The 24,177-nt window shown below is 47.1% G+C and overlaps 3 protein-coding genes across 6 annotated transcripts; 2 read left to right on the top strand and 1 right to left on the bottom strand.

The window, feature by feature from the left end:
* Window positions 1–46: 46 nt before the first annotated feature.
* Window positions 47–4,593, top strand: lrrc39 (leucine rich repeat containing 39). Of its 3 annotated transcripts, none has more exons than XM_031743534.2 (9): window positions 47–195; window positions 411–641; window positions 1,270–1,378; window positions 1,452–1,608; window positions 1,691–1,827; window positions 2,055–2,200; window positions 2,273–2,425; window positions 2,511–2,689; window positions 4,490–4,593. In XM_031743534.2, exons 2-9 carry the CDS (start codon window positions 505–507, stop codon window positions 4,525–4,527), a joined length of 1,056 nt encoding a protein of 351 aa, XP_031599394.1. In that variant the 5' UTR covers window positions 47–195; window positions 411–504; the 3' UTR covers window positions 4,528–4,593. The 3 variants fall into 3 exon arrangements, with proteins under 3 accessions (XP_031599394.1, XP_031599395.1, XP_039462473.1); XM_031743535.2 differs by having other exon boundaries at window positions 2,511–2,657; XM_039606539.1 differs by lacking the exon at window positions 47–195 and having other exon boundaries at window positions 337–641.
* On the bottom strand, window positions 4,208–12,793 carry trmt13 (tRNA methyltransferase 13 homolog). The gene is made up of 11 exons (XM_031743532.2): window positions 12,661–12,793; window positions 10,979–11,031; window positions 10,814–10,880; window positions 10,643–10,702; window positions 10,182–10,251; window positions 7,258–7,364; window positions 6,963–7,148; window positions 6,579–6,651; window positions 6,429–6,503; window positions 5,773–6,133; window positions 4,208–5,072 (listed from the first exon to the last, which is right to left on the bottom strand). Exons 1-11 carry the CDS (start codon window positions 12,769–12,771, stop codon window positions 4,889–4,891), a joined length of 1,347 nt encoding a protein of 448 aa, XP_031599392.1. The 5' UTR covers window positions 12,772–12,793; the 3' UTR covers window positions 4,208–4,888.
* On the top strand, window positions 12,767–23,475 carry map1sa (microtubule-associated protein 1Sa). Of its 2 annotated transcripts, XM_039606538.1 has the most exons (8): window positions 12,767–12,887; window positions 13,284–13,495; window positions 14,558–14,659; window positions 16,764–16,846; window positions 17,019–17,159; window positions 17,248–20,413; window positions 20,609–20,832; window positions 20,909–23,475. In XM_039606538.1, exons 2-8 carry the CDS (start codon window positions 13,342–13,344, stop codon window positions 21,062–21,064), a joined length of 4,026 nt encoding a protein of 1,341 aa, XP_039462472.1. In that variant the 5' UTR covers window positions 12,767–12,887; window positions 13,284–13,341; the 3' UTR covers window positions 21,065–23,475. The 2 variants fall into 2 exon arrangements, with proteins under 2 accessions (XP_039462472.1, XP_031599407.2); XM_031743547.2 differs by lacking the exon at window positions 12,767–12,887 and having other exon boundaries at window positions 13,193–13,495.
* Window positions 23,476–24,177: the final 702 nt, after the last annotated feature.

Raw genomic sequence — 24,177 nt, forward strand, 5'->3', positions numbered from 1 at the left:
TGGTATTTTTAGTGTGGGTCTGACAGTAACAGCGGGTCATATGACTGCGTGTCTGTGATGTGTCATGTGATGTGTCACCTGAAGGCTATAATTATCAAGGAGAGCCGAGGTCAGATTTCAGCAGACAGGACGCAGCATGGAGGAGAGCTGCAGCTTGGTCACACGGTGACGAGTAATATCCGTGTACTTCAACAGGTAATACTTCCCATATTGCTACAGTACTAATACTACTGTTGTACTGGTACTGCTCCTACTGCAGGACTGAAACAGAGAAGTTTCAGTAGCTGGAAACTGTCTCTGGTTGGGTTTTTTTTTTTTTTTTTCTTCATGTTTGTGCTTCAAAGTGAATCTGATGGGTTTTTAAATTGAATTGATCTGAAACATGAAATGTAATTTCATGTCACTGTCAGTGTTGGGTTGGGGCTACAGCTCAGATTGGACATACAGGTTATCCTGTATGTCCACCTGCGTGCTGTGACATCACAAGGCTGACAGGAAGTGGTGATGATGGTGGGCGTGATGGTAGCATGCAGCTCGGTGAGCTCCATCAAAGCACTGTGGGAGACCAGGATCAGGAGGAAGAGGGAGGAGCAGGAGGAGGAGCACAAGAGGAGGACCACGAGGGGCGGGGCCACAGGCAGGTCAGACCACACCCAATCACTTGAGCACACTTTGTTGGTATACAGCGCTGGTTCAGTGAGAGCACCAGTGATGGTCAAAGTGGGGACCTCCAAAGAACGCTCTATGAACCTTATAAAAATTACCCATAAAAACTTTGAACTGGTTCATATTCAGTGTTGGGACCTCTAGTCCCACCAACTTCCTGTTTCTCTTGCAGTGTTTCTACCATAGAGTAAATGAAAATGCGGTGAACCTGAAAAAAGATGAGTCAGTTTCAGAGGGGGGATGAACCCAGTGATTATGTCCATCTTTTACATACAGTCTATGGTCTGGCTGAAAGCAGACCATAGACTGTATGTTGAATCTCTGCATCAGATTCAACATACAGTCTCTGCATCAGTCAAACTGTATCAGGACAGAATGTTTCAGCCAGCCAAGGAGAAGATGGAGGGAAACAAATTATTTAAAACAAAAAAGTGTAAAAATAAAGCCATAAAGATGAAACACATTAAATAGAAAAACATAGTGAATGAGAATCATGTCACAAGAAATAAAACTAAAGAATAAAGTTGGGGGGAAAAAAAGGCAACTGAAGTGATGTCCCAAGTCAGACCGAAGAGGTTTCATCACTTGGTGATTTTGGTCCAGACTTGGAGTCGGGCTTTGGGAAGACCGGGCGGCGCTGGCCCGGCTAAAGCAGAAGCTGGAGACTGAGGACGGCCGGCTGGTCCTCCGGATCGAGCAGGAGGAGTGGAAGGTAACGCCCCCTTGCAGGAAGCACACTCAACTGTCACTTCGGCGCATTGTGAGCTCCCTGCTCTGGTTTCCAGGTTCTGCCGGGCTGCCTGATCCAGCTCAGTCAGGTCCAGGAGTGGCAGATCCACCGGACCGGACTACTGAAGATCCCTCACTTCATCTCCAGCTTCCAGAACCTTCTGGTGCTCGATCTGTCCCGGAATGGAGTCGCTGAGATCCCCAAACAGATCGGTGAGCTCACCTCGATTTAATCCGCCTGTGAGCCGCATTTTCTGGTTCTGTGTGCTGTGACCTCACCTGGTTTTGGTCTCAGGGAAGCTGACCCGGCTCAGAGAGCTACTGCTGAGCTACAACAGAATCCCGTTTGTCCCGGCAGAGCTGAGCGGGTGTGAGAGCCTGGAGAGGCTGGAGCTGGCCATGAACCGGGACTTGAATGAGCTACCGGACCAGGTGAGTGCCTGAACCGTCTGCACACCTGGACCCGGCTGTACCAGGGGTGTTCATGAGCTGACTTCCTGTCTTCAGCTGTTAGAGGAAGCAGGAAGTGATTTACGAAAGCAAAGAACCCAGCAGACAGCTTCTGCTAAACCACCACTGCCTCTTTACCGTACACCTGAAATGTAGGGCTGGTTCTGGTCCAGTCTGAGCTCAGGTGTGCTCCTCTCTCTGACCTTCAGCTTGGGATGCTGTCGCGGCTGCAGCATGTTGATCTTTCCATGAACGACTTCAGCTGCCTGCCTGCCTGCCTGCTCGCCCTGCCGGCGCTCGAGTGGCTCGACATAGGAGGAAACCGCCTGCATCACTTACCTGAAGACATACACAGGTAGGAGCTGGGACATGGCCTAAGCTCCACCCCCTTTCTGTCAACAGCAAGTGATCATGTGTTTGTCCTCAGGATGGAGGCGCTACACACTCTGTGGCTGCAGAGGAACGAGCTGGAGAAGCTTCCGGAGAACATCGCCAGGATGAGGAGCCTGGACACGCTGGTGCTCAGCAGCAACAGGCTGAGAGACATCCCACCGCTCATGGAGGGCATGTCCAACCTCAGGTGAGTCCGGCCGTCCTCACACACATGCCCTCCATCTGTCTGTCTGTCTGTCCTCACTCACTTCTTCTTCGCTTCCTCGGAGCAGGTTTGTGAACTTCCGGGATAACCCCCTGACTCTGGACGTGACGCTACCAAGCAATAAGGCAGTGGCTGAGGAGGAGGAGGAAGATGACCGGGAGATGTTCGGGAAAGAGTTCATGCTCATGTACATCCAGGAGGCCCGAAAGAGAGCGTATGCCGTGCTCAATGTGCACTGCGTCAACCGTTAGTACTGAGCATGCTCACTGACCTGCGTGCGCTAACACGCTAACCTGTGTGTGTGCCAAGCATCTCATGGGGGCAGCGACCCTCAGCGGCGTCACCCAACAGGAAGCTAAACCCCGACTGACCCCTCTGACCTCAGGTTATTAAAGAGTGATGTCAAGAATAACCACTGTGTTGTTCCTGCCATTCGGCGCCATTTCAGGGTGATAACGTGGAAAAAAGTGACATTTCAGCATTTCACGTGACCGACGGCTCCTTAAACTACTAGAATAATACACTGGGCCGGCTCAGGATATGCATTTCCTGTTCCAGGAGTGGCGTTAATAAGCGTCATGAATGTGCGGTCACTTTCATATTTACATTTTCTAAGAGCTGAAATGTTCCTGCTTACTCTGTAAATCTATTTGAAGATGTGTTGGAATAATCACATCACACCACTTCACGTTTTTATGATTAAAAAGGAAGTTGAATAAATTTGACCTGTTTTTTGATTAAATTTACTCACTTCAGTTAACCATAAACATACAAAGAAAACATTTAATCTTGTTCACTATGAAAAAACCAGAGAACCCCGCCCTGTACCCAACAAAGTTTCATTAGATCGATCAGATGAAATGTCCCAATCATCCTTAATTCACCATTAAGAAAAATACATCTATTAAATACAAAAAAGAGCTTTAGAAGCTGGATGTATAATCCTGAAGATTTGATGGATTTCATGAAGTGATGTTTCTCACAGCTGTCTGCAGTTTAAATTGAAGGTGCTCACCTGTATCAGCTTTTGGGTTTGATACCAACAGCACAAATATAACTTTAAATTTACATAAATATTTGGGGCAGCATGAGGGCTCGGTGATTAGCACTGTTACTTGCGTGGGTTCACTGCGGGAACATCGGCCTCCTCCCACAGTACAGACATGCAGTTAGTGGGTTTAGGTTAATTGGAAACTCTAATTTGCTCATAGGTGTGAATGTGAACAGTTGTTCGTCTCTATGCGTTAGCTCTGCGACAGACTGGCCACCTGTCCAGGGCATACCCTGCCTCTCGCCTTATGTTAGCTGGGATAGGCTCCAGCCCTCTCACAACCCTGAAAAGGATAAGGATGGATGGATGGATAAATATTTGACGATAACTTCATATGTTCCTAGTTTTAAATTAGTTGTATCACTGCACAGCTGCACAACCCAACCAGCCACTAAGCTTATTATTTCTACCCTTTACGTTTTTATATACATTTTATATAAAGCAGAACATAAAAATAAAGAAAATGTCAGTTCATTCTGAATTTAACATAATTAACAAAACAGTTTTTTATAGTTTCGTTGCTGCCTGACATGACATAACTTGCCTTTTACTGTGAGAAACGATAACAAGCAGGACGTTTCATGCTTAAATCAGCCGTTATTACTCACACGTGAAGACCACACCGAGGTTTTTCAACATGTTTACACTGTAATTGAGGGAAACTGTCCCAGAGGACCAATCAGGGGACCCTTTCAGAGGGATCTTCATAACAATTCAGGGACACGACACAAAGACTTTAATTATTTCAAGTGTTTTCATACAAAAATGTGGTGTAGAATATTCTAAGTTGGGCTTGTCTGGATTTCTAGAACTCAGATCACTGACTCACTTTAGGCTAAAATAATGGAGGCATACAGAATATATGGCCTGTGTTTATATCAAACCCTCATTTCTATCTTTGGGGCTGAAATGGCACCGTATACGAGGAACAACCCGACATCATTTGAATGTTTTGTTGGTTTCAGCTGACACGATTTTCTCTTTGAATGTTTCAGAGTCCGATGGCGAGTCCAATGACGAGTCCTCAGCGTGAAATATGGCACCACGTCTTTTTTCTTCTTCTGAGCTTCTCCCTCATAAAGACACTTCCACAAAGCCACACTTGTGCTTTTATTTTGAAAGACTTTGCGTGGATGAGCGGGACGAGTCAAACTCCAGAAGTTTGTCCAGCTGTGAAATAATCCACAATTGTGCCATGTGACAGGCAGATTTTAGTGAGCATGCTCAGAGCGCCGCTTGTTGAAAGACCGCAAACGTTTTATGTACATGAGGAAAAAAAAAAATCGCTTTAATACAAACAGGAAACACCTGAGCATGTTCAGTCAGACTTCCTGTAACTTAAAACTCAAAATTGCAGCTTACAATCAAACAGCAATGAGGTGATAATCAACCAATCAGGAGGAGTGGGGGGTGAGGGGTACGGCGGTCAGCAGGACATTCTCCAGCGTGACATCACTGCTGATGTAACGAGTCAGTTTGCTGCTGAATCCTTTCATCTGCAGGAAGTGACACCTGCCGTGGTCAATCAGCTGTTTGCATAGACGGCCGAGCTGCTCACGTTCAGACGCCGACAGAAACCTGTCACGCACATACGTGCACACACACACACAGTGTATTAGTTCACTGTAAACATGCAGACAGCCCTGATTATTATACACTAGGAACGTTAAACTCTAGCCCCTCCTTCTCTTCCTGTAGACCCTCCTTCTCTTTCTGTAGACCCTCCTTCTCCGGAACTTGATCTTCATGTTCATCACTTGTGCACTGATGAGATCAGAGTGTGTGCAGTGTCAGTCCTCCTCCGTGTTTAGCCTGTGTGACACGCTGACATCAGCTCGTCACAGACCTCACACTGAATAGAGCTAATAAATATTTAGAAAAAGGATTTCCAGCTGCTTCATGAATCTAAGTATCACATGTGTGAGCTGAAATAAATCCACTCTCCTGTCCTTCACTTTGTCTCTGCAGCTGATTCTGAACATAAATCACTGACATGCTGCTGACTTGTGCTGATTGGTTGGTTAAACCTCCTTAAAGCCCAGCACAAGCCACTGGATGTGGTCTTTGAAGGTGCTGATGTGAATCAGTAAAGAAGGATTATTCTTAACTGTGGATCATGCAAAGCTGCTCTAAAATAAAACCAGAGGAACGAAAACTTCTTCAAATCTTCATTGAGTAAATCTGATTTTCTTTTCTGAACTACAGAAACTTTTTACTTTGGGCTGGGTCCATATAACCATCGGTTGACAGCTTTCAGGGTCAGAGGTCAAATATTTACCCATTCACAGCGTCCGTCTCTTCTGCTGGTTCGTGCTCTTCGCTATCTCCTCTCTGATTGGTCGGTCTGAGTCCACATGTGGCCCAGCTGGACATCCGACAGAAAGCAGAGAATTCCCGTGCCCCGAGTCCTCTCTGCAGAAAGAACTGCTGCCCGACGTAGTGACGCCACTCACAGCGATGGTGGCAGCACAGCGCCACTGTCAGGCCCAGCACTGGGCCAGGACCACAACCTGTTGGTACTGATCCAAGACCCCCTCCTGACCTTGGCTCAGATGGTTCTGATGGTCTGAGGCGTTTATGGGGCGGTTCTTTTTCCTCCGACTGTCCTGCAGTTTCCAGCAAACAGCGCAGAGCCAGATCTGAGAACAGAACCAGAACATGATGAGACTAGACAAGTACTACAGAAATGCTAGTTTCCAGGTGGATGTTGGTGTACTTCAGCTGAAGTTCTGAGAAAAACATAAGCTGAGCTCCAGGTTTTACCCTGCCAGGTAAAACCAAACCCATCATGCTCCAGCACAGGTGGAGGTGTACCGCCATCAGAGAGCAGGATGGAGCTTGCAGGAACCAGCGTAGAGCAGCGGTTACTGCGGAATTATAAGCCAGATGTTGCTTACCACCAATCAGAGCTGACAGTTTTTTGGCTGTTCTCACCTGTCGCCGCTCCACACAGGTGTTTACCAACTCCGACCAGAGGCAGTTTCTTCTCACAGAGCAGAGGGACTTTACCTGAAAGCATCACAGAATCAGGTCAGGAGAGGTCAGAGGTCAGAGCACCACAGTGTCCAGATGTTCCTGTCTTACTCAGATCCAGATGCTGAATGTCCACCTGCAGCCTCTCAAACTGAACTCCAGCATCCTGATGTTTCCCGTCCACCTGCAACAGAACGCACCTGTTTCACTTATCGAATAATCAAACTGATCAGCTGCTCTCGGTCTTAATCACAGTCTGTACATAAAAGATGGACTTGGCACGGGGATGTCACCATCAGTGTGTGAGGTGTGAATCAGAGGAACGCCGACATGCGACAGTGACGCTTCGACTTTTAATTTCAAACCCAGAAATGAAAATATGGAAAGCAGCAGGTGAGCAGGCGGGGTTCTGAAGGTACTTGGGTTGTCAGGGTTTTGGAGTTTGGGTTTGGGTTTGAGTTTAGGGTGAAGTGGATTTCAGAATCAGGGCTGTACCTTGAACCGGGTGCTGCAGCGCTCCACCAGCAGCAGCTGCAGGTCCTCACAGGTCTTCAGGTGTTCGCAAGTCTTCAGGGCCTCGTGGATCCAGTGGGACAGCTTCCCTCGACCCGCTCCGAACTCCACGAAGCACCGCCCCCTTCCCAGCAGCCCCAGCTCCTCCAGGTGACCTAAGATGGAAGACTGAGGACACCAGGCAGGTCAGATGGGGATTAGTTTTACTTCTCAATTTAATTCTTCACCATGGAAATGAGATGAATATACAGACTAATGGTGCTGTCACCGAGTCTACCTGCTGCTTCAGGTGTTTGTGGGCAGAGTCTCCATTCTTTGGGTTGTGGAGCTCGTCGTGGAGGGCAGGGTGAGACTGGAGGCTGTCCTCCAGGTCGCACTGCAGTCCTACAACAACAGCAGGGACACCAGGAGAACAAATTTAGAGGATCATCATTTAGCCTGGAGAAATAGTTTGCTGCTTTATAAGAAAGCCCTCCGCAAAGCCAGAACATCTTACTATTCATCACTGATTGAAGAAAATAAAAACAACCCCAGGTTTCTCTTCAGCACTGTAGCCAGGCTGACAAAAAGTCAGCGCTCTACTGAGCCAACCATCCCTTTAACGTTAACTAGTAATGACTTCATGAACTTCTTCAGAAATAAAATTTTTATCATTAGAGAAAAAATTACCAATAATCATCCCACAGATGTAATATCATCTACAGCTACTTTTAGTACCATCGATGTTAAGTTAGACTCTTTTTCTCCAATTGATCTTTCTGAGTTAATTTCAATAATTAATTCCTCCAAACCATCAACGTGTCTTTTAGACCCCATTCCTACAAAACTGCTCAAAGAAGTCCTGCCATTAATTAATGCTTCAATCTTAAATATGATCAACCTATCTCTAATAATCGGCTATGTACCACAGGCCTTCAAGGTGGCTGTAGTTAAACCTTTACTTAAAAAGCCATCTCTAGACCCAGCTGTCTTAGCTAATTATAGGCCAATCTCCAACCTTCCTTTCATATCAAAAATCCTTGAAAGAGTAGTTGTCAAACAGCTAACAGATCATCTGCAGAGGAATGGTTTATTTGAAGAGTTTCAGTCAGGTTTCAGAGCTCATCACAGCACAGAAACAGCTTTAGTGAAGGTTACAAATGATCTTCTTATGGCCTCTGACAGTGGACTCATCTCTGTGCTTGTCCTGCTAGACCTCAGTGCTGCGTTCGATACTGTTGACCATAATATCCTATTAGAGCGATTAGAACATGCTGTAGGTATTAAAGGTACTGCACTGCAGTGGTTTGTATCATATCTATCTAATAGACTCCAATTTGTACATGTAAATGGAGAGTCCTCTTCACCCACTAAGGTCAATTATGGAGTTCCACAGGGTTCAGTGCTAGGACCAATTCTATTTACATTATACATGCTTCCTTAGGCAGCATCATTTAGAAGACATAGCATAAATTTTCACTGCTATGCAGATGACACGTAGCTCTATCTATCCATGACGCCAGGTAACACACACCAATTAGTTAAACTGCAGGAATGCCTTAAAGACATAAAGACCTGGATGGCCGCTAACTTTCTGCTTCTTAATTCAGATAAAACTGAGGTTATTGTACTCGGCCCTGAAAATCTTAGAAATATGGTATCTAACCAGATTCTTACTCTGGATGGCATTACCTTGGCCTCCAGTAATGCTGTGAGGAACCTTGGAGTCATTTTTGACCAGGACATGTCCTTCAACGCACATATTAAACAAATATGTAAGACTGCTTTCTTCCATTTGCGCAACATCTCTAAAATTAGAAATATCCTGTCTCAGAGTGACGCTGAAAAACTAGTTCATGCATTCATTACTTCCAGGCTGGGCTACTGTAATTCATTATTGAAAAGTCATTTTGGATTAGCTGAAAAGTCTTCAGCTAATCCAAAATGCTGCAGCAAGAGTACTGACAGGGACTAGAAAGAGAGAGCATATTTCTCCTGTATTGGCTTCCCTTCACTGGCTTCCTGTTAAATCCAGAATTGAATTCAAAATCCTGCTCCTCACATACAAGGTCTTAAATAATCAGGCCCCATCTTATCTTAATGACCTTGTAGTACCATATCACCCTATTAGAGCACTTCGCTCTCGCTCTGCAGGCCTACTTGTTGTTCCTAGAGTATTTAAAAGTAGAATGGGAGGGAGAGCCTTCAGTTTTCAGGCCCCTCTTCTGTGGAACCAGCTTCCAGTTTGGATTCGGGAGACAGACACTATCTCTACTTTCAAGATTAGGGTTAAAACTTTCCTTTTTGCTAAAGCATATAGTTAGGGCTGGACCAGGTGACCCTGAATCCTCCCTTAGTTATGCTGCAATAGACGTAGGCTGCCGGGGATTCCCATGATGCATTGAGGTTTTCCTTTCCAGTCACCTTTCTCACTCACTATGTGCTAATAGACCTCTCTGCATCGAATCTTATCTGTTATTAATCTCTGTCTCTCTTCCACAGCATGTCTTTATCCTGTTTTCCTTCTCTCACCCCAACCGGTCGCAGCAGATGGCCGCCCCCCTGAGCCTGGTTCTGCCGGAGGTTTCTTCCTGTTAAAATGGAGTTTTTCCTTCCCACTGTCGCCAAAGTGCTTGCTCATAGGGGGTCATATGATTGTTGGGTTTTTCTCTGTATGTATTATTGTGCGATCTCCTGTACAATATAAAGCGCCTTGAGGCGACTCCTGTTGTGATTTGCCGCTATATAAATAAAATTGAATTGAATTGAATCTGCTGAGTTACAAAATGTCCAAAAACTTTTTAAGAGTCACACTTCACCCTAACCCAAATTAAACCCGAACTAAACCTGACCTGAACTGAAACTAAACCAAAGCTAAACCTGACCTGAACCAAAACTAAAACTGACCTAATTTCAAACTAAACTTTAACCTGACTCTAAACCGAAACTAGACCTAACCCCAAATAAATCAAAACCAAAGCTGATCTGAACCCAAACTAAAGCTGACGTAACCCTGACCTAAGCAAAAACTAAAACCAACCCTGACCTAAACTTAATTTACACCCAGTTTAAATATAAACTGAATCTAATCCCAATCCTAACCTGCTTTGTGAAAAGACTGTCAGTTTTGTGATGTTTTGTGTCACATCAGCCAAACTGAAGCAGTCGTGTGAGAATGTGAATACTTTAGCCATCACTGATCACCGGATCTCAGCAGCTCACCTTTGAACGCTGTCTTCAGTTTATCCACCAGAGTTTCCAACTCAGTCCTGCTGAGCTCAGACAGACTCACCTGAAACACATCACCATTATGATGTCACTGTCATGATGTCACCATCACCATCATCATTGTCTTGATCTCATGATCATGTGTGGTTATTAAAGTATTTACTTTGCTGGTTTGTGTGTAATGAAGAAGTGTGTGATCGTGTGTGTAGACGCTGCTGTCCATTCTCGGTGCTTCCTCTGCTGTGAAACAACTGTTTCCTGACAGTGTGTGTGTGAATCGAGCTGCTGTTGGTGTTTAGAGATCTGTGAATCAAAGTGTCTGCAGATCTTTTACTTTACCAGTTCTTCTTCGATCAATCAGCATTCGACCACAAAACACCAGTGTAAAACCATGAATCAACTTTCTGTAAGCTGAGACTCAGTGTTAAATAGCCACGGGGCAGGTGAGTCGTTACCTGTCGAAGCGTCTCATCTCCATCAGCTGATCCAGCGTTGATGTTTTCGACAAAGTAAACCTGCAGGAGATCAAACGTTCATCTCTGTGGAAACACTTGGATAAACACGCAGACACCGACCACCGCTCCTTAATCAATCGCTGATCAACTGATGGATCAATAGCGTCTCACCGGTTTGGCTTTCTCTCTGGAGTTGCATTTCTTCAAGTGTTTCTGGAGTTTGTCTTCACTCACAGTGCTGAAACACATAAGCAAGCAGAGTAGGATCAATAGGTACCAGTGATCAGCTTCCTGTCAGCCAATGACCTGATTGATGACTGATGTGTTGTAACTCACTGTTTGGGGTCCAGAGGACAGACGATCCTCCTGCTGCCACCCCCATCCTCCTCCTGGAAACAGGAAACACATCACAGGCTCATGACATCACAGCTGATCTACATCATTGATCTTCTCAAACTCGCTGATATCTGCAGCTCCGGGTCAGTCTGCCTGCTCAGATGTGAGCTTAGATCGCCCCACTGATTTCTGAAATCTGGACGAACTCGTCATCGCTTCATGTACGCTCGTAGCTTTCCACAGTGATTTTTTTTCAGGACGTTGTCCGGTGTGTACACAGCAAGTTCGGATCTGGAAAAATTCTGAAAAAATGACTTCTTCTTCATCACTTCTATTGTTGCACAATGGGATCAAAGTCTTCTCCGTGGTATCGACCATTGTATTCTAGTACGGTGACAAGCCCAGTGCCAAATCCCCACAAAGACATCTGCAGCAGTGAGTCCAGAGCGCAGACTGAGCCGTGCTGTTAAACCTCATACAGAACCCCATTACCTCACAATCACGAGCACTGAGCTTGCAAATAATTTCATGCATCAGATTTCTTCATACAGCTTCAAATGTTCCAACTCTAGCAGCTACAAATGGTTTATCTGCACTGAGCCACCGCAGACTCTTCAGGCATAACCTTGTGATCGTCATCATGCCATTGTAAGCTACATGATTCCTATGGTACGTCTACACGTGTATCATATACACAGGTGTACAGTATAGTCTAAATAAAGAGATCTTCACTCTGTGTGTGCATGCATTACATTAATGTAGTGCACACGTCATCATCATCTGTGGTCTGATCTGTAATAAGATATCCGACCTCATTCCAGACAGTGAGATATTAACACTATATTGTATTCACTCCCCCATCCAAATCCCTGAATTCAGGTGTTCCATCACTTCCATGTCCACGGGTGTATAAAATCAGCATCTGGGCGTGCAGACTGCTTCTACACACATTTGTAAAGAATGGCTCGGTCTCGGGAGCTAAGTGAGCTCCAGCGTCGTGCTGTAATAGGAAGTGTCCTTGCGATATCCACAGCCAGCTGTTAGTGGGATTATAACCAAGTGGAAACGACTGGGAATGACACCAACTCAGCCATGAAATGGTCGGCCATGCAAATCACAGAGCGGGCTCAGTGGATGCTGAGGATCATGGTGCACAGAGTTCACAGACTTTCTGCAGAGTCAACCTTTACAGACGTCCAAACTTCACGTGGCCTTTAGAAAATCTTAAGAACAATGCGTGGAATGGGTTTCCATGGCAACCAGCTGCATCCAAGCCTTACATCACCAAACAAATAGCAAAGCATTGGACGCAGTGAAGCAAAGCACATGCCACTGGACTCTAGAGCCGTGGAGACGTGTTCTCTGGAGTGTCCAATCACGCGTCTCCGATGGATGAGTCTAGGTTTGTGGTTGCCAGGACAACGCGACTTGTCTGACTGCACTGTGCCAAGCGTAAAGTTTGGTGGAGGGGCGATTATGGTGTCGGGTGTTTTCCAGGTGTCGTGCTCCAACCCTTAGTTCCAGTGAAAGGAACTCTTCATGCTTCAGCAGACCGACACACTTTGGACACTTTCATCTTTCCGACTTTGTGGGCATAGTTTGGGGATGGCCGCTTCCTGCTCCTGACCGGTCCACCTGGAGCCGGATCACACCTGAGCAAGTGATTGTGTCCGTGAACTCACCATGGTCGCGTGCTCCCCGCAGTACTTCCTGCCTTTTCCCGCCACCATCTTACAGAAACGCTTCTTCTTCTGCACGAAGAAACAGCAGTGGCCGGGCTCCGGGGCCGCCATGTTGTAGGACACGAAAGCAGCTGCCTTCAGGGGGCCGATGGAGTGTGGGAAATACCACCGACGAAGGAACACCACGTGGTTTACTGCGTAAAAACATGACGGCTGTCTAATGGATGGTATTCTTATAAATCACTGAAATGATTTTACTGTAGTTTTACCTGTATGGTTCTCGATTCCGTTTGTGTTTCTCAGCGTCAGCTTAAAGAACAACTTAAAATTACCAATCTGATGATCCAGGTCTTAAAGCTTTTTTCACTAAAGTCCACAGTTAATTTTAATCCGCAGAAACGTGTCCTTATACTTTAAGAGTTTACTTTTTCTGAGCAGGCTTCAGTTTGGTGAAGACTATTCGACGTTTTGATCTTTATTCTTTAGGTTTACGAAACTATATAACTCGTTTTTCCCGAGCTGCCCCTGAAAACACCTCTGATCTCTGATTGGACAGCTACATGGCTGTCCATTCTCATTGGCCGACTGATGTGCCATTTAAATCATTTTCCCGCCTCTGGCAGCGGCGGGGTGGGCCTGTGGCTGAGGATGCTGTGACGTCAGCGGTGGACAGTCCATGCCATGATGGCGGCGGAGCGGGGCGGCGGTCCCGGCTCTCCTCCCGGATCTCCTGCCGGCGCCTCCCGGACTGCGGCGGATCACTCGGTCCTAGTGGTGGTGGGAACGCTGTGGCCCGCGGAGCTGCTGGAGCGGGTACTGCGGCAAGTAGAAACAGGTGAGTTCTGGAAGTTCAGGAGAATAGAGCCGCGGGGCCGGAGGTCCCCACAGCCCTTCACAATAAAAGTCCGGGAGGCTGCTGTTGTTAGAATGAGCTGTGCCCGGTCCGAAGTTTTACAGACTTTATCGCTTTGAAGTTGATGCAGAGAAACTTTGAACATAGTTGTAAAGAGTAACTAATCTAGCTCCTCGTTTTATTTAACATTTATGAAACCTTTTCCGGTTTGGGTACAGCTGTTTAACGAGTCCAGTGTGCAGGTTTCTTTTTCGGGTCACTTTAGAGACTCTCAGAAACTGAGACTGACTCACACTGAGCTCTGTGACGAGGTCTAAGCTTATCCGGAAAAATGAAATGCCTACTACTGAGTCATTATTTTATTTTTTGAAAATGCGTCTCGCCGGAAGTGGGCAATTGTGTTTCTTAATTTTTCCGGACTTTCTGTAAAAGTAGGTTCACAGAGAACGAACAGAGCAACTGATCAGGAGGACAATTTGATATCTGATCAATATGATTAATACGATCTCTGATTCATCTGAAAGAGTTTTGCAGAAACACGCTGAGCTGATTCACTGTCTCACCTTCAGACTGATCACAGTCCACACACACACCTACACATACACTTGTCTCTCAGCCCGTTTATTACAGCTGTTTTATGATGAGTGTGCGTGTACAACCTCACTCTCTGTCCACTCGCACAAAAAGAGGAAGTTGTGTTACTAAATATCACTGACTTCCTGTTTGCAGAGGAAATGGTCTATCTGACAGTGATGTGTCGCTGATATCTGAGGTTTCACAGCCATAGCACGGCAACAACAAGCTGTATATGAAAGATGTAACCACGGTGATGTCACCCACTGCTTCGTGGACTCTGTACAGACTTAGTTACCTGCTAATTAGTGACAGCCAATCAAAATCCTCTAATTGCACTTATTAACTTATTAACTGGAGCTCAGATTTCCTGGACGGCCTGTTAGTACAGTAACCTCACAGCAGCCATGTTAGATAATGTCATTAAAATTAAAATGTTCAGCTCTTTGTTTGTTTCTTATTAATGTCCAGGTGTGCGCTGCTGGGCGGTGGATCTGGACGTCTCCGTTCTGGATCAACAGCTGAAGCTCTTTGTGTCGAGACATTCAGCCTTCCTGTCGGAAGAAGTGCGAGGTAAGCCTGTATTGGGATTGACTGGAGGAAAGGGGAGTGGTCAGACACTCGGGGTGGATTTGTACCCGGGCCTCTTAAGCCAGTGCCCTGTGGACCTCCATGTTTGATGTGTTCTCTGATGCTAAGCCTGGCGGCCTTTAAAATGCATGAAATGCTTTCGATCAGCAGAGGAAAGTCCCGCTGATGCCTTTATCAATAGCATCATTAATTTCTGTTCAGCAGGATGACGGCACACTGTGATGGGGTGTTTTAGATCAAATGGAAAGCGGTTTTGTCCTGTGACTTGTGCTCATGGCCACAAGCTGATGGCGTAAGGCAGCGCTTCTTTTTTTGTAAACGTGACCTCTGACTGAGGCGGCAAGGACAGCTTTACAGAAACTGTCAGCAGCTCAGGACTCTGCAGGAAATGTGGAGAACCGCGAGTCCTCAAATACGGCCGCTTGTGTCACATGACCTGGACTCTGAAAGAACATCACAAGGACTTTTAGATGTGTGCAGGATTGTGAGGGCGACCAAACGCATGAAGGTTCGCACAAGTCTCAGACTGCGTGTGTGTGTTCCCTGAAACTGTGAAAGAAACCGTGCTTCATGTTTTCGTTCCCGTTCCCTTTTAGCTGAAACATTAAAGCGGGAAAACCTCACCGTCAGCTCACAGGAAGCTCTGTAACGGGACAGTGATCAAACATTAGCTGCTGAGTTTAAATTATTCATGTACGGGGTGGGGTGTGGGTCCATCTCAGGTCATAACAGTTTAAAAACACCTGACCGTCTCAGTCTGAGTGATGCGGTTTCAGGTGTGGCAGTTGTCAATTTCCTATGCAGACGTTCTTCCAGCTTCATTCACTGAAGGATCCGAGTGGAGTTTTCTTCAGAACGAGCATGTTTCTGTGGGCGCTGGTTACAGAATGTTCCCCGTGTGTCGTCCTGAAACGATTGAGAACCAGCCAGACATCACCTGTGACTGGGAGATATCCTCGTCAGTGACAGGTCCTGCTAACGTGGATAAACAAAGATCCATCCATCCATTCTCTTCCTCCTATTCTTTTTTGGGTTGCGGGGGCTGGGGCTGGAGCCTATCCCAGATGTCTTAGGGCAAGAGGCAGGGTACACCCTGAACAGGTGGCCAGTCTGTCATAGGGCTAACACATAGACACAGCTACGTGGACCTCAGAGTTTGTTTGAGATAACCTCAGATACAAAGTACTTCTGGTGACCTTACTGATGGGGTATCCAAACTGAGATCGCCGTCCACTGTGATGCGTGATGCTGAGCTTCCTGACACTCACCGTGACACAGAGATGATGAATATGAAGGCAAGGTGCGGGGCAGCTCTCTGTCGTGGAGTCCAGAGCAGAGCAGTGATGGGGAGGTTGAGAGTTGTCAAAATTCAGTGGTCGTAATAATGATGAAGAATATGAACATCATCATTATCATCAGTTTTGAGGGTTTAAAGTGACATTTTATGACTTTGCTGTGTTTTCCTTTAATTTGACCCTCCCAATCTTAACACTGGGTCTAAACTGAGGAGTTGAAGGCTCCTCAAATTCTGCTCAGCTCCTCTGAGGCATTTCAGTGCATCTGAAGGAGTAACAGCTGATGGCCCAGGTGTTTACCCTCTGCCTCACCTAAGAGGAAAGTTGATCCGGGACAGGTCAGCGACTTGAAGGCAACGACCCGACAGAGGGTAAATCAGACTGTGGCACAGTTGATCCAACAGGACGAAGTGAAGTCATCAGTCTGCGGGCTTTAAACGGAGACAGATAATTGGTTGTTCCATTCAAACACAAACACAGTCAGCTGAGACTCTGCTGAGCCGCCCGAAGACATACGCACACACACACACACGCACCCAGACAGACAGACAGACACACAAACACACACACAGACACGCATGCACACAGATGATGAGCTTTAGTTTCAATGGATATATTTTCAGTGGAACCTGGCAGGCAGTGTGGTGGGTGGACGTGGTCTTGAGAGATGTCCCGCCAATGAATGAGCAGCTGCAGCGCTCATGGAGAGAACAGGAGAGTGAGCAGGAATGACGGCAAACCTGAGTGAAGATCTCCCCCTGACACTCGTTTTTCCTGTTTGTGTGTTTCAGGTCAGCGGACTCTGCAGCACAGCGGGGATGTCCTGGACACGCAAGTCGTGGTGAATCCAGGCTCAGAGTTTGTTTCCTCAGAGGTGAGTCAGACGTGAACCTTTACAGATGTTTTCTCAGCTATTGGCAGGCCCTCGCGTACACGGAGATGAGCTCGTATATCTGAGAATACTTCCTGACTCTGTTTGCTTGGTGTGTGTCTGAGTATGTTTTTATTTCCTCTGAGCTGCACCGATGATGCATTTCCTGTTTCAGGTGCGGCGGCTCGTCTGCAACCCATCGCGTCGCAAACTGCTGATTCTCGCCGGTCAGTATGTTGAGGGCAGCGGCGACATTGTACTGCAGAAAGGCTGCTTCTCCCTCAGCAACCTCATCCAGATTTTTTCTGATGAGGAGGTAAGCAACCTGTGTCTTTGTTGGTTTTGTTTACACAACATGTTTAAGTGCTCGCTGATGTTCGAGTTGCTTGACTCTGTGTCAACAGGTCGGTGAACTGCTGAGCTCGGCAGGCCCAGCGGTGAAGCCTAGCCTCACCCTCAGCTGTCCAGACTCCGGCCTTTGGAAGGAGCCTGGACTGGAAAAACACAATCTGCAAGACTTCATAAACATCCGGATCAACCCTCCCCCAGTCCTTCCTGAGATGGAGGGTTTGCAAGAGTTCATAGAGTACCTTTCGGAGTCTCTGGAGCCCGAGTCTCCCTTCGACCTACTGGAGCCCCCAAGCACCGTGGGCTTCCTGAAGCTGTCTCGACCCTGCTGCTACATCTTCCCTGGTGGGAGGGGTGACTCTGCCTTCTTCGCTGTTAATGGTTTTAATGTCTTGGTGAACGGTGGCTCTGACTCACGCTCCAGCTTTTGGAAACTGGTTCGACACTTGGACAGGATTGACGCTGTACTGTTGACACACATCGGCGTGGACAATCTGCCGGGTGTGAACAGTCTGCTGCTGAGGAAAGTTTCCGAGCAGGACGATGAGGCTGCCGGATCCCAGCCCGAAGAGGACTGGATGAAAAACCTCATCTCCCCTGAGATCGGGGTGGTTTTTCTCAATGTTCCCGACAGGCTGAAGTTCGTCCAGGAAGAGCCGAGCGAGCTGCGGAGCTGCGATCAGGCAGCGCTTGCTCTGCAGCACCTGCAGAGACTGGCGATCAGACCAGAACCCCTGAGCCGGCCTAACGGACCTAGCATAGAACCTGTGATCTTGTTCCAAAAGATGGGAGTTGGTCGTCTGGAGCTTTACACTCTGAATCCAGTCAGCGGTAGCAAAGAGCTCGAAGCTTTGATGCAGACTTGGCCAAACAATGGATCGAATGTGAAGGGCTCAGATCTTCCACTGCCGTGCCTTGTTTCCATTTGTGCTTTGTTGGTCTGGCACCCGTCCAGCCCTCAGGAGAAAATCATCCGTGTGCTCTTCCCAGGGTGCACGCCTCAGACCAAAATACTGGATGGACTTGAGAAACTCAAACATCTGGATTTCCTGAAACTACCAGCAGTGTGTTTGAAGGACCTGGAAACATCCAAAATCGAAAAGCAACCAAAACGAGCAGACAGTCGAGAAAGCCTTAAGTCCCAGTCTAAGGACTTCAGACCCAGTAGTGCCTTACAGAAAGACAAACTTGGACGAGTGGATGCCAAAAAACAAGAGATGAAAACCAAGCCTAGGGTAGCAGCTGACTCTGTACCTAAAGACAGAAAGGATGCCGAAGAAAAGCCCAAAACAAAGGAACCAGAGGCTAAATCGAAGCCAGCGAAATCTGCTGAAAAGCTCATTCCAAAGAAAGAGGTTTTAAAAGAAGAGAAGAAGGAAGTGAAGAAGAAAGACAAGAAGGAAGAGATTGGAGAGAAAAAGAAAGAAGCAACAAAGAAAGAAATCCCAAGTATGAAGCCAAAGAAAGACCTCAAATCTGAACCAAAAAAAGACGTGAAGAGGGACGTGAAGAGCGATGAGAAGAAGGCAGCAAAGCCAGCCATTAAAGAAGTGAAGAAAGCCATAAGTGCAGCTTCAACAGCAAGTGCAGAAATAAGAAAACCTTCTGGGAAGAGCAGCACTCTGAAGAAGGATGGGACTCTTCCAAGGAAAGATACTTTGAACAAAGGGATGAAAGGCAAACCGGTCTCAAAGGAGCAGGAGACCCAGAAGGATGTGGCTCGCTCTAAGGTGTCCACACCTGAGGACATGACGGCTGAATTTGAAAGGCTTCGACTGGAAGATGAGAATGGGAACAGTAGTAAAAGTGCAAAGTCCAGGGGGTTGAATCCTGACGAAGTAAAGTCCAACGGGAACCCGACTTCCACAGTAGAGAGTCCAGAGAAGTTTCGCTGCTCGGAGACCGATCATGACATGGTCACTGCCTCCTCACTGGTCGCTAAAACTCCGAAAGGCGATCTTAGTGTGAACTTTGATCTCACCCAGACCGTGTATGAGCCAGTGGACAGATCCTTGAAAAACGGACCAGAAGTCTGCATGGAGGAAAAGACCCTGGAGCTGGTCTCTCCTGCAGATTCTGCCCCAAACAGTGCTGGACATACCCCTTTCTACCAGTCCCTCGAAGAGGACATTCGTGGCTTGGGCGAGGACAGTGGCCTTGAGGCAAGAGGGTCTAGTCTGGGCTTTGAGGACTACAATCAGGGAAGTTCATGTAGGACCTCTGACCTCAGCTCCCTGCCTGAAGGTCTGGAAAACTCCACATCCTCTCAAGATAAACAGTCCAGCCTTCTGACCCTCAGTCCTTTTAAGGACATCATGCCGGACTCCTCCCCAACCATGACCTCCATGCCGGCTGAGGTTGGCTCACCTCACTCTACGGAGGTCGATGAATCACTTTCAGTGTCTTTAGAGCAGGTTCTGCCCCCCCCTGCTGCCTCCCCCAAAGTCTGCACCAACGGCCATGTTATTGACTTGGACTCCAGTTCTGGGATGGCCTTGAGGTCGGCCCATAACGGGTCCTGTGGAAACAGATCAGAGGACCACATCCATGGGATGTCAGAGGTCATCTCGGATGTTCCTCATGACGTTGACCTCTGCTTGGTTTCCCCATGTGAGTTCCAGCATCCCAGAACCTCGGAGAACCATCAGCAGCATGTGAGCCCCGGTCTCGCCACGGGAACCTCTCCAGAAGTCTCTGATAACGACAACCACTCTCAGGATGCGAGCAGCAGTGACCACGCCTCAGCCTACAGTCAGGAGACTCCGCCCACATCGGTAAGCGGCACCCTGCCCACCACCACTGATTCTGATATTCCCCCCAGCACAGAGGACTGTCCTTCCATCACAGCCGACATTGATTCTGAAGATGATTCCAGCGGCTTCTTTCCACCCACCCAACCACAGGAACATCCTACATCACACTTTACTCACAGGGCGGGGCAGCACGACCCACCGCCAGCGCCGGTCAAGGACCTCCCCCCTCTACCGCCGCAGCCTGGAGCCTGTATGGCTGACTCAGAGCCTGACAAGAAGAGCTCAGCCGGAAAGACCAAGAAACCGCTGCAGAGAATGTCGTCAGGGAGCACAGTGGCCCAGAATGGAAGGTCGAAGGTCGGCAGCTCCACAGGGTCCTTAAAGATGGCGTCCAGCCTCGATGCCAAGCCCTCATCCCGGAGTTCACTGGGTGGATCTAGAATTGGAGCTGCAAAACCTCCATCCTCAGGTATGCCTTCAGATTATAACCCACACAGTGACCTGCTGCATGAAGTCACTGAGGCTTAACTAGGAGATCAAAAAACATGGCCACTGATTTATTTTGCTTGTCACAAACTGCCTCACTCAGAGTTAAATAAAGACAGCAGATCATATCCCCCTGGTTTATGATCATGGTTCTTTTTGTTTCTTCTTTTGGATCCAGGTTCCAGAGCTTCGGGTTCCTCCGGGTCTGAGGGTTCTGCAGTCTACGTGGATCTGGCCTACCTCCCGTCTGGGACTGCCTCCTCCACTGTGGACTTGGACTTCTTCAGGCGCCTCCGGTCCTCATATTACATTGTGAGTGGAGACGACCCAGTGAAGGAGGCGGCGATGAAGAGCATCCTGGATGCACTGCTGGAAGGGAAGAGCAGCTGGCCGGACATCCAGGTTTGTGACGCCTTCTTCACCTTCCCATCTGCTCACGAGCTGCACTGCAATTGGTGTTTCTCTGGGCTTTTCTCAGGTGACGCTGATCCCAACATTCGATTCGCTGGCGATGCACCAGTGGTACCAGGAGACCCACGACAGGCAGCGGGAGCTGTCGGTCACCGTGCTGGGCAGCAACAGCACCGTCGCCATGCAGGAGGAGACCTTCCCCGCCTGCAAGGTCGAGTTCTGAGGTCGAAGCCCCACCCCCTCCCCATTGCCACGGTTGCACCCAGACCAGCCTGATAAGGAGGCTGGCTGTGAGCACGCTCAGTTAGAAACACTTTCTCTCACCTGTGTGACAACATTTTCTCACCTTCTGGATCAGCACCTTCATCTCACCTAAGAGCAAACATTAGCATGTAGCATGACAGAAAGTTGAAAAACCGTGTGACAAGTAAACACAATGGCTTTGGCGAGGCACGGAGGTTAAAATGAATCAGTGTTTTATAAAGAAGCGAACGACAAGAAAGATTTTTATCAAAGGAGCGTGACGCTGGCATGATGTGTCTGTTCAGTTAGGTTGTGTCAGTGTCTTATGATTAACTATTCTCTGTTTAGCCCCTCCCCCCACTTGCCTCTTCATTTTAAGCTTATCTCGAGGTTCTCCTGCAGCGTGGAGGAGACCGACCCGACAATAACTCGCTGTTTTCAGAGCCGCCAATTAGATTTTTACCTCACAGGAAGCACGCTAGGTGGGGTTTATCTCTAAACTCGTGAGCTTACAAACGAAGACATTAAAAGACCACAGGACTAACGAATCAATCAGACAATCTGCTCTCCTTTTCTGTGAGGTAATCTTCCTGTTTTTGCAAATGGAGTCTTGCACAGAGTCACAGCTCCAGGTAAAGCAGTGAAAACTTTGTAAATATAAGAGCTACGTGAACACACTGAAAACTAGGCGATTTAGGGGGCGTGGCATATAGGGGCAGGTAAAACGGCGACTGGATCAGAAGCTTGTACACTCCAGACAAAATGAACCGGTAAATAAGACCATGAGCCTCTCAGAACGACAACAAGTTTGTGGTTACTAACACCATCATTATCATCGCCATCGGGGTGACTTCACTGTCTCTCTGAAGTGTGCTCATTAAGGCCCGTTAAGCAGTCCGGTGTGATGGTGGACACGGGTCAGTCAGAGAACATTTGAAGATTCAAGCACGAGGTTGATTCTGTCAGCGCGAGGGAGAGAGAGCGAGAGTGTGAGGCTGTGACGGATATCCGGCATAACGTCAACGTTCAGGTGACATCAGTAAGGCTGATGTCATTAAAGCGCCTAAGGGTGACTGATGTGATTTGGTGCTATATAAATGAAACTGTATTAACTTAAGCTCCACCTCCTGGTCACCATCGGCATCATCGGGGTAACGAACAGTAATCAAACTCTGGTCACGGACACTGAAGTCACCCTCAAATAGTATCTCACATTAAACAAACAGCCTTTTTTTATTGTAGTTCAGCTGTAATCAGCTGTCCACATCTCTGATTGGGTCTGTCTGATGTTAGGATGAGAGTTGGTTAGCTTGTGGATGTGCTCCACTCCGTGACTCGTCTGACCTTTAACCTCAGCGGTGATTTAAGACAGACCTTGTGATGTCACCCGATTATCTCAGTGGGAACGTTCCTGTCCCTCAGTTACAGTAAAGCACACAGAGGTCACAGGACCGTGAGCGTGTGATTAAGTAGTGGCGTTTCGTTCTCGATAATCTTCAGAAGATTGTCAGGGAAACCGGAGATGTAGTGTCTCTGGCTTTCCTGACGACGGTCGGTCAACTTCCTGTCCTGAAGGTTCTGGTCCGGTTCCATTTCCTGCTTTGACCTCAGCACAGATCTTCCCCCGTTCTTCCTTGGTGTGCTCCAAGTACTACACTACTCACGAGCCTTAGAAGACATGTCTCAATACAGTCTGTGATCAGTTTGACCTTTGACCCCCTTCCTCGGGTGTTTCTCAGACCGTGTAGAAAATTGTGGGTCAGACTGGTACCAGCTGATTGGCTGGCCTGCTGCAGTGCACTCTGGGAAGTGTAGTCCTTCGAGAACCAATGGATTTTCTCTCTGACTGATTTTTGAAAGTCAAAACATTTCATCGGTAATTTATTTATTTAATTTAACATTTTTACAAATAAATCCTCAAACGTGACGTTTGGTACGAGCTGCTTGCCGTCCATCTCTACCCAATCAGCATGGAGCTGATCGACCGTTAAAGGAGCAGTCCACTGTGTTCGTCCCACCCAGAGGAGCGACTGAAGAACAAACAGATGAAGTTAAAATCAAATCCTTCTGATATTTTATCTTTACAGTGAACATTTAGCTTTTAACTTTTATTCGCAAAGCTTTAAATTTATCTTTTTTTACCCAGGAAGTGATTTTCAGCTTTTGTTTGTTTGTTTTCTTCAGATTTTCTTCTTTGTGCCTGCAGACAATTTTTTAATCCAACCAATCAATGAGCTGGAAATCATGAGAGCTGAAAAAAATGTACTGATAATCTCACACACACACACACACACACACACACACACACACACACACACACACACACAGAGATCATTTGTGCATTGAAACACTAACTGCAATGATTGTCTTTCAAAATAAATGTCCCTTTCACACAGTGTATGCAGTGTTTTATTGTGAAAATCAGTGAAATTGATCTGAGTTTAAATCAATCACTGCTGACATTAAACTCAATTAAACTTAAGCTTTCTGTTAAAGAGCAACTCTCGTAAAAGTTTGATTGTGTGCCAGTGAGTTCACATCCACTCTGAAGTCATGGTCATTCCTTTATATTCACTTCAGTTTTATTCATTTAGCACCAATGACTGTAGAAAACTTGTAGAACTATGAGATGATAAGTTGTGTGTCTTTTTCATAATAGTGATGTGGTTGTATTTAACAAGTCACTGTAGACCCATCAGCAGATGGGCCGGAGCAGCCAGGCTACGAAAAAAGTGTAGGGAGGCGTGTTAACAGTCACGTCCAGCAGGTGTGTGATGCAGATGCTCTACCTCAAGTCACAACCGCACAGACTGGTTCCAAAAGTGCAACATGGCAGCTCCTTCAAGCGGGCTTCATTTTTGTACAATGGGAGGAAGTGCAGCCAGGTTCGCCATCTTTTCTATAGTCATTGATTAGCACCAATACACAGCTTCAAGCTGCTTAGAGGAACGATTGCACGATATCAACACCTGGCAACAGTGGGGACGAAGAAGTCCCTTTTAACAGGAAACGAGGCCCAGGGAGGGGAGCACAGAAATGAGGAGGAAAAGAGAGAAGATAAATTTAAAGATGCATCAGTGAGGATGGAGGAGA

This window comes from Oreochromis aureus, linkage group 23 (genome assembly GCF_013358895.1).
Source record: "Oreochromis aureus strain Israel breed Guangdong linkage group 23, ZZ_aureus, whole genome shotgun sequence".
In the NCBI taxonomy this organism is placed as follows: Eukaryota; Metazoa; Chordata; class Actinopteri; order Cichliformes; family Cichlidae; genus Oreochromis; species Oreochromis aureus.

Bases quoted from the DNA above. Each gene is read 5' to 3' on its own strand.
- lrrc39 (XM_031743534.2), top strand. From the start codon at position 505: ATGATGGTGGGCGTGATGGTAGCATGCAGCTCGGTGAGCTCCATCAAA. The intron at 1,609-1,690 runs GTGAGCTCACCT...TTTTGGTCTCAG, and splicing joins TGAGATCCCCAAACAGATCG to GGAAGCTGACCCGGCTCAGA. The intron at 1,828-2,054 runs GTGAGTGCCTGA...TCTGACCTTCAG, and splicing joins TGAATGAGCTACCGGACCAG to CTTGGGATGCTGTCGCGGCT.
- trmt13 (XM_031743532.2), bottom strand. From the start codon at position 12,771: ATGGCGGCCCCGGAGCCCGGCCACTGCTGTTTCTTCGTGCAGAAGAAG. The intron at 10,881-10,978 runs GTGAGTTACAAC...TATGTGTTTCAG, and splicing joins TGTCCTCTGGACCCCAAACA to CACTGTGAGTGAAGACAAAC. The intron at 5,073-5,772 runs GTAAATATTTGA...TGTGCGTGACAG, and splicing joins GAGACGGACGCTGTGAATGG to GTTTCTGTCGGCGTCTGAAC.
- map1sa (XM_039606538.1), top strand. From the start codon at position 13,342: ATGATGGCGGCGGAGCGGGGCGGCGGTCCCGGCTCTCCTCCCGGATCT. The intron at 14,660-16,763 runs GTAAGCCTGTAT...TGTGTGTTTCAG, and splicing joins CCTGTCGGAAGAAGTGCGAG to GTCAGCGGACTCTGCAGCAC. The intron at 17,160-17,247 runs GTAAGCAACCTG...CTGTGTCAACAG, and splicing joins AGATTTTTTCTGATGAGGAG to GTCGGTGAACTGCTGAGCTC.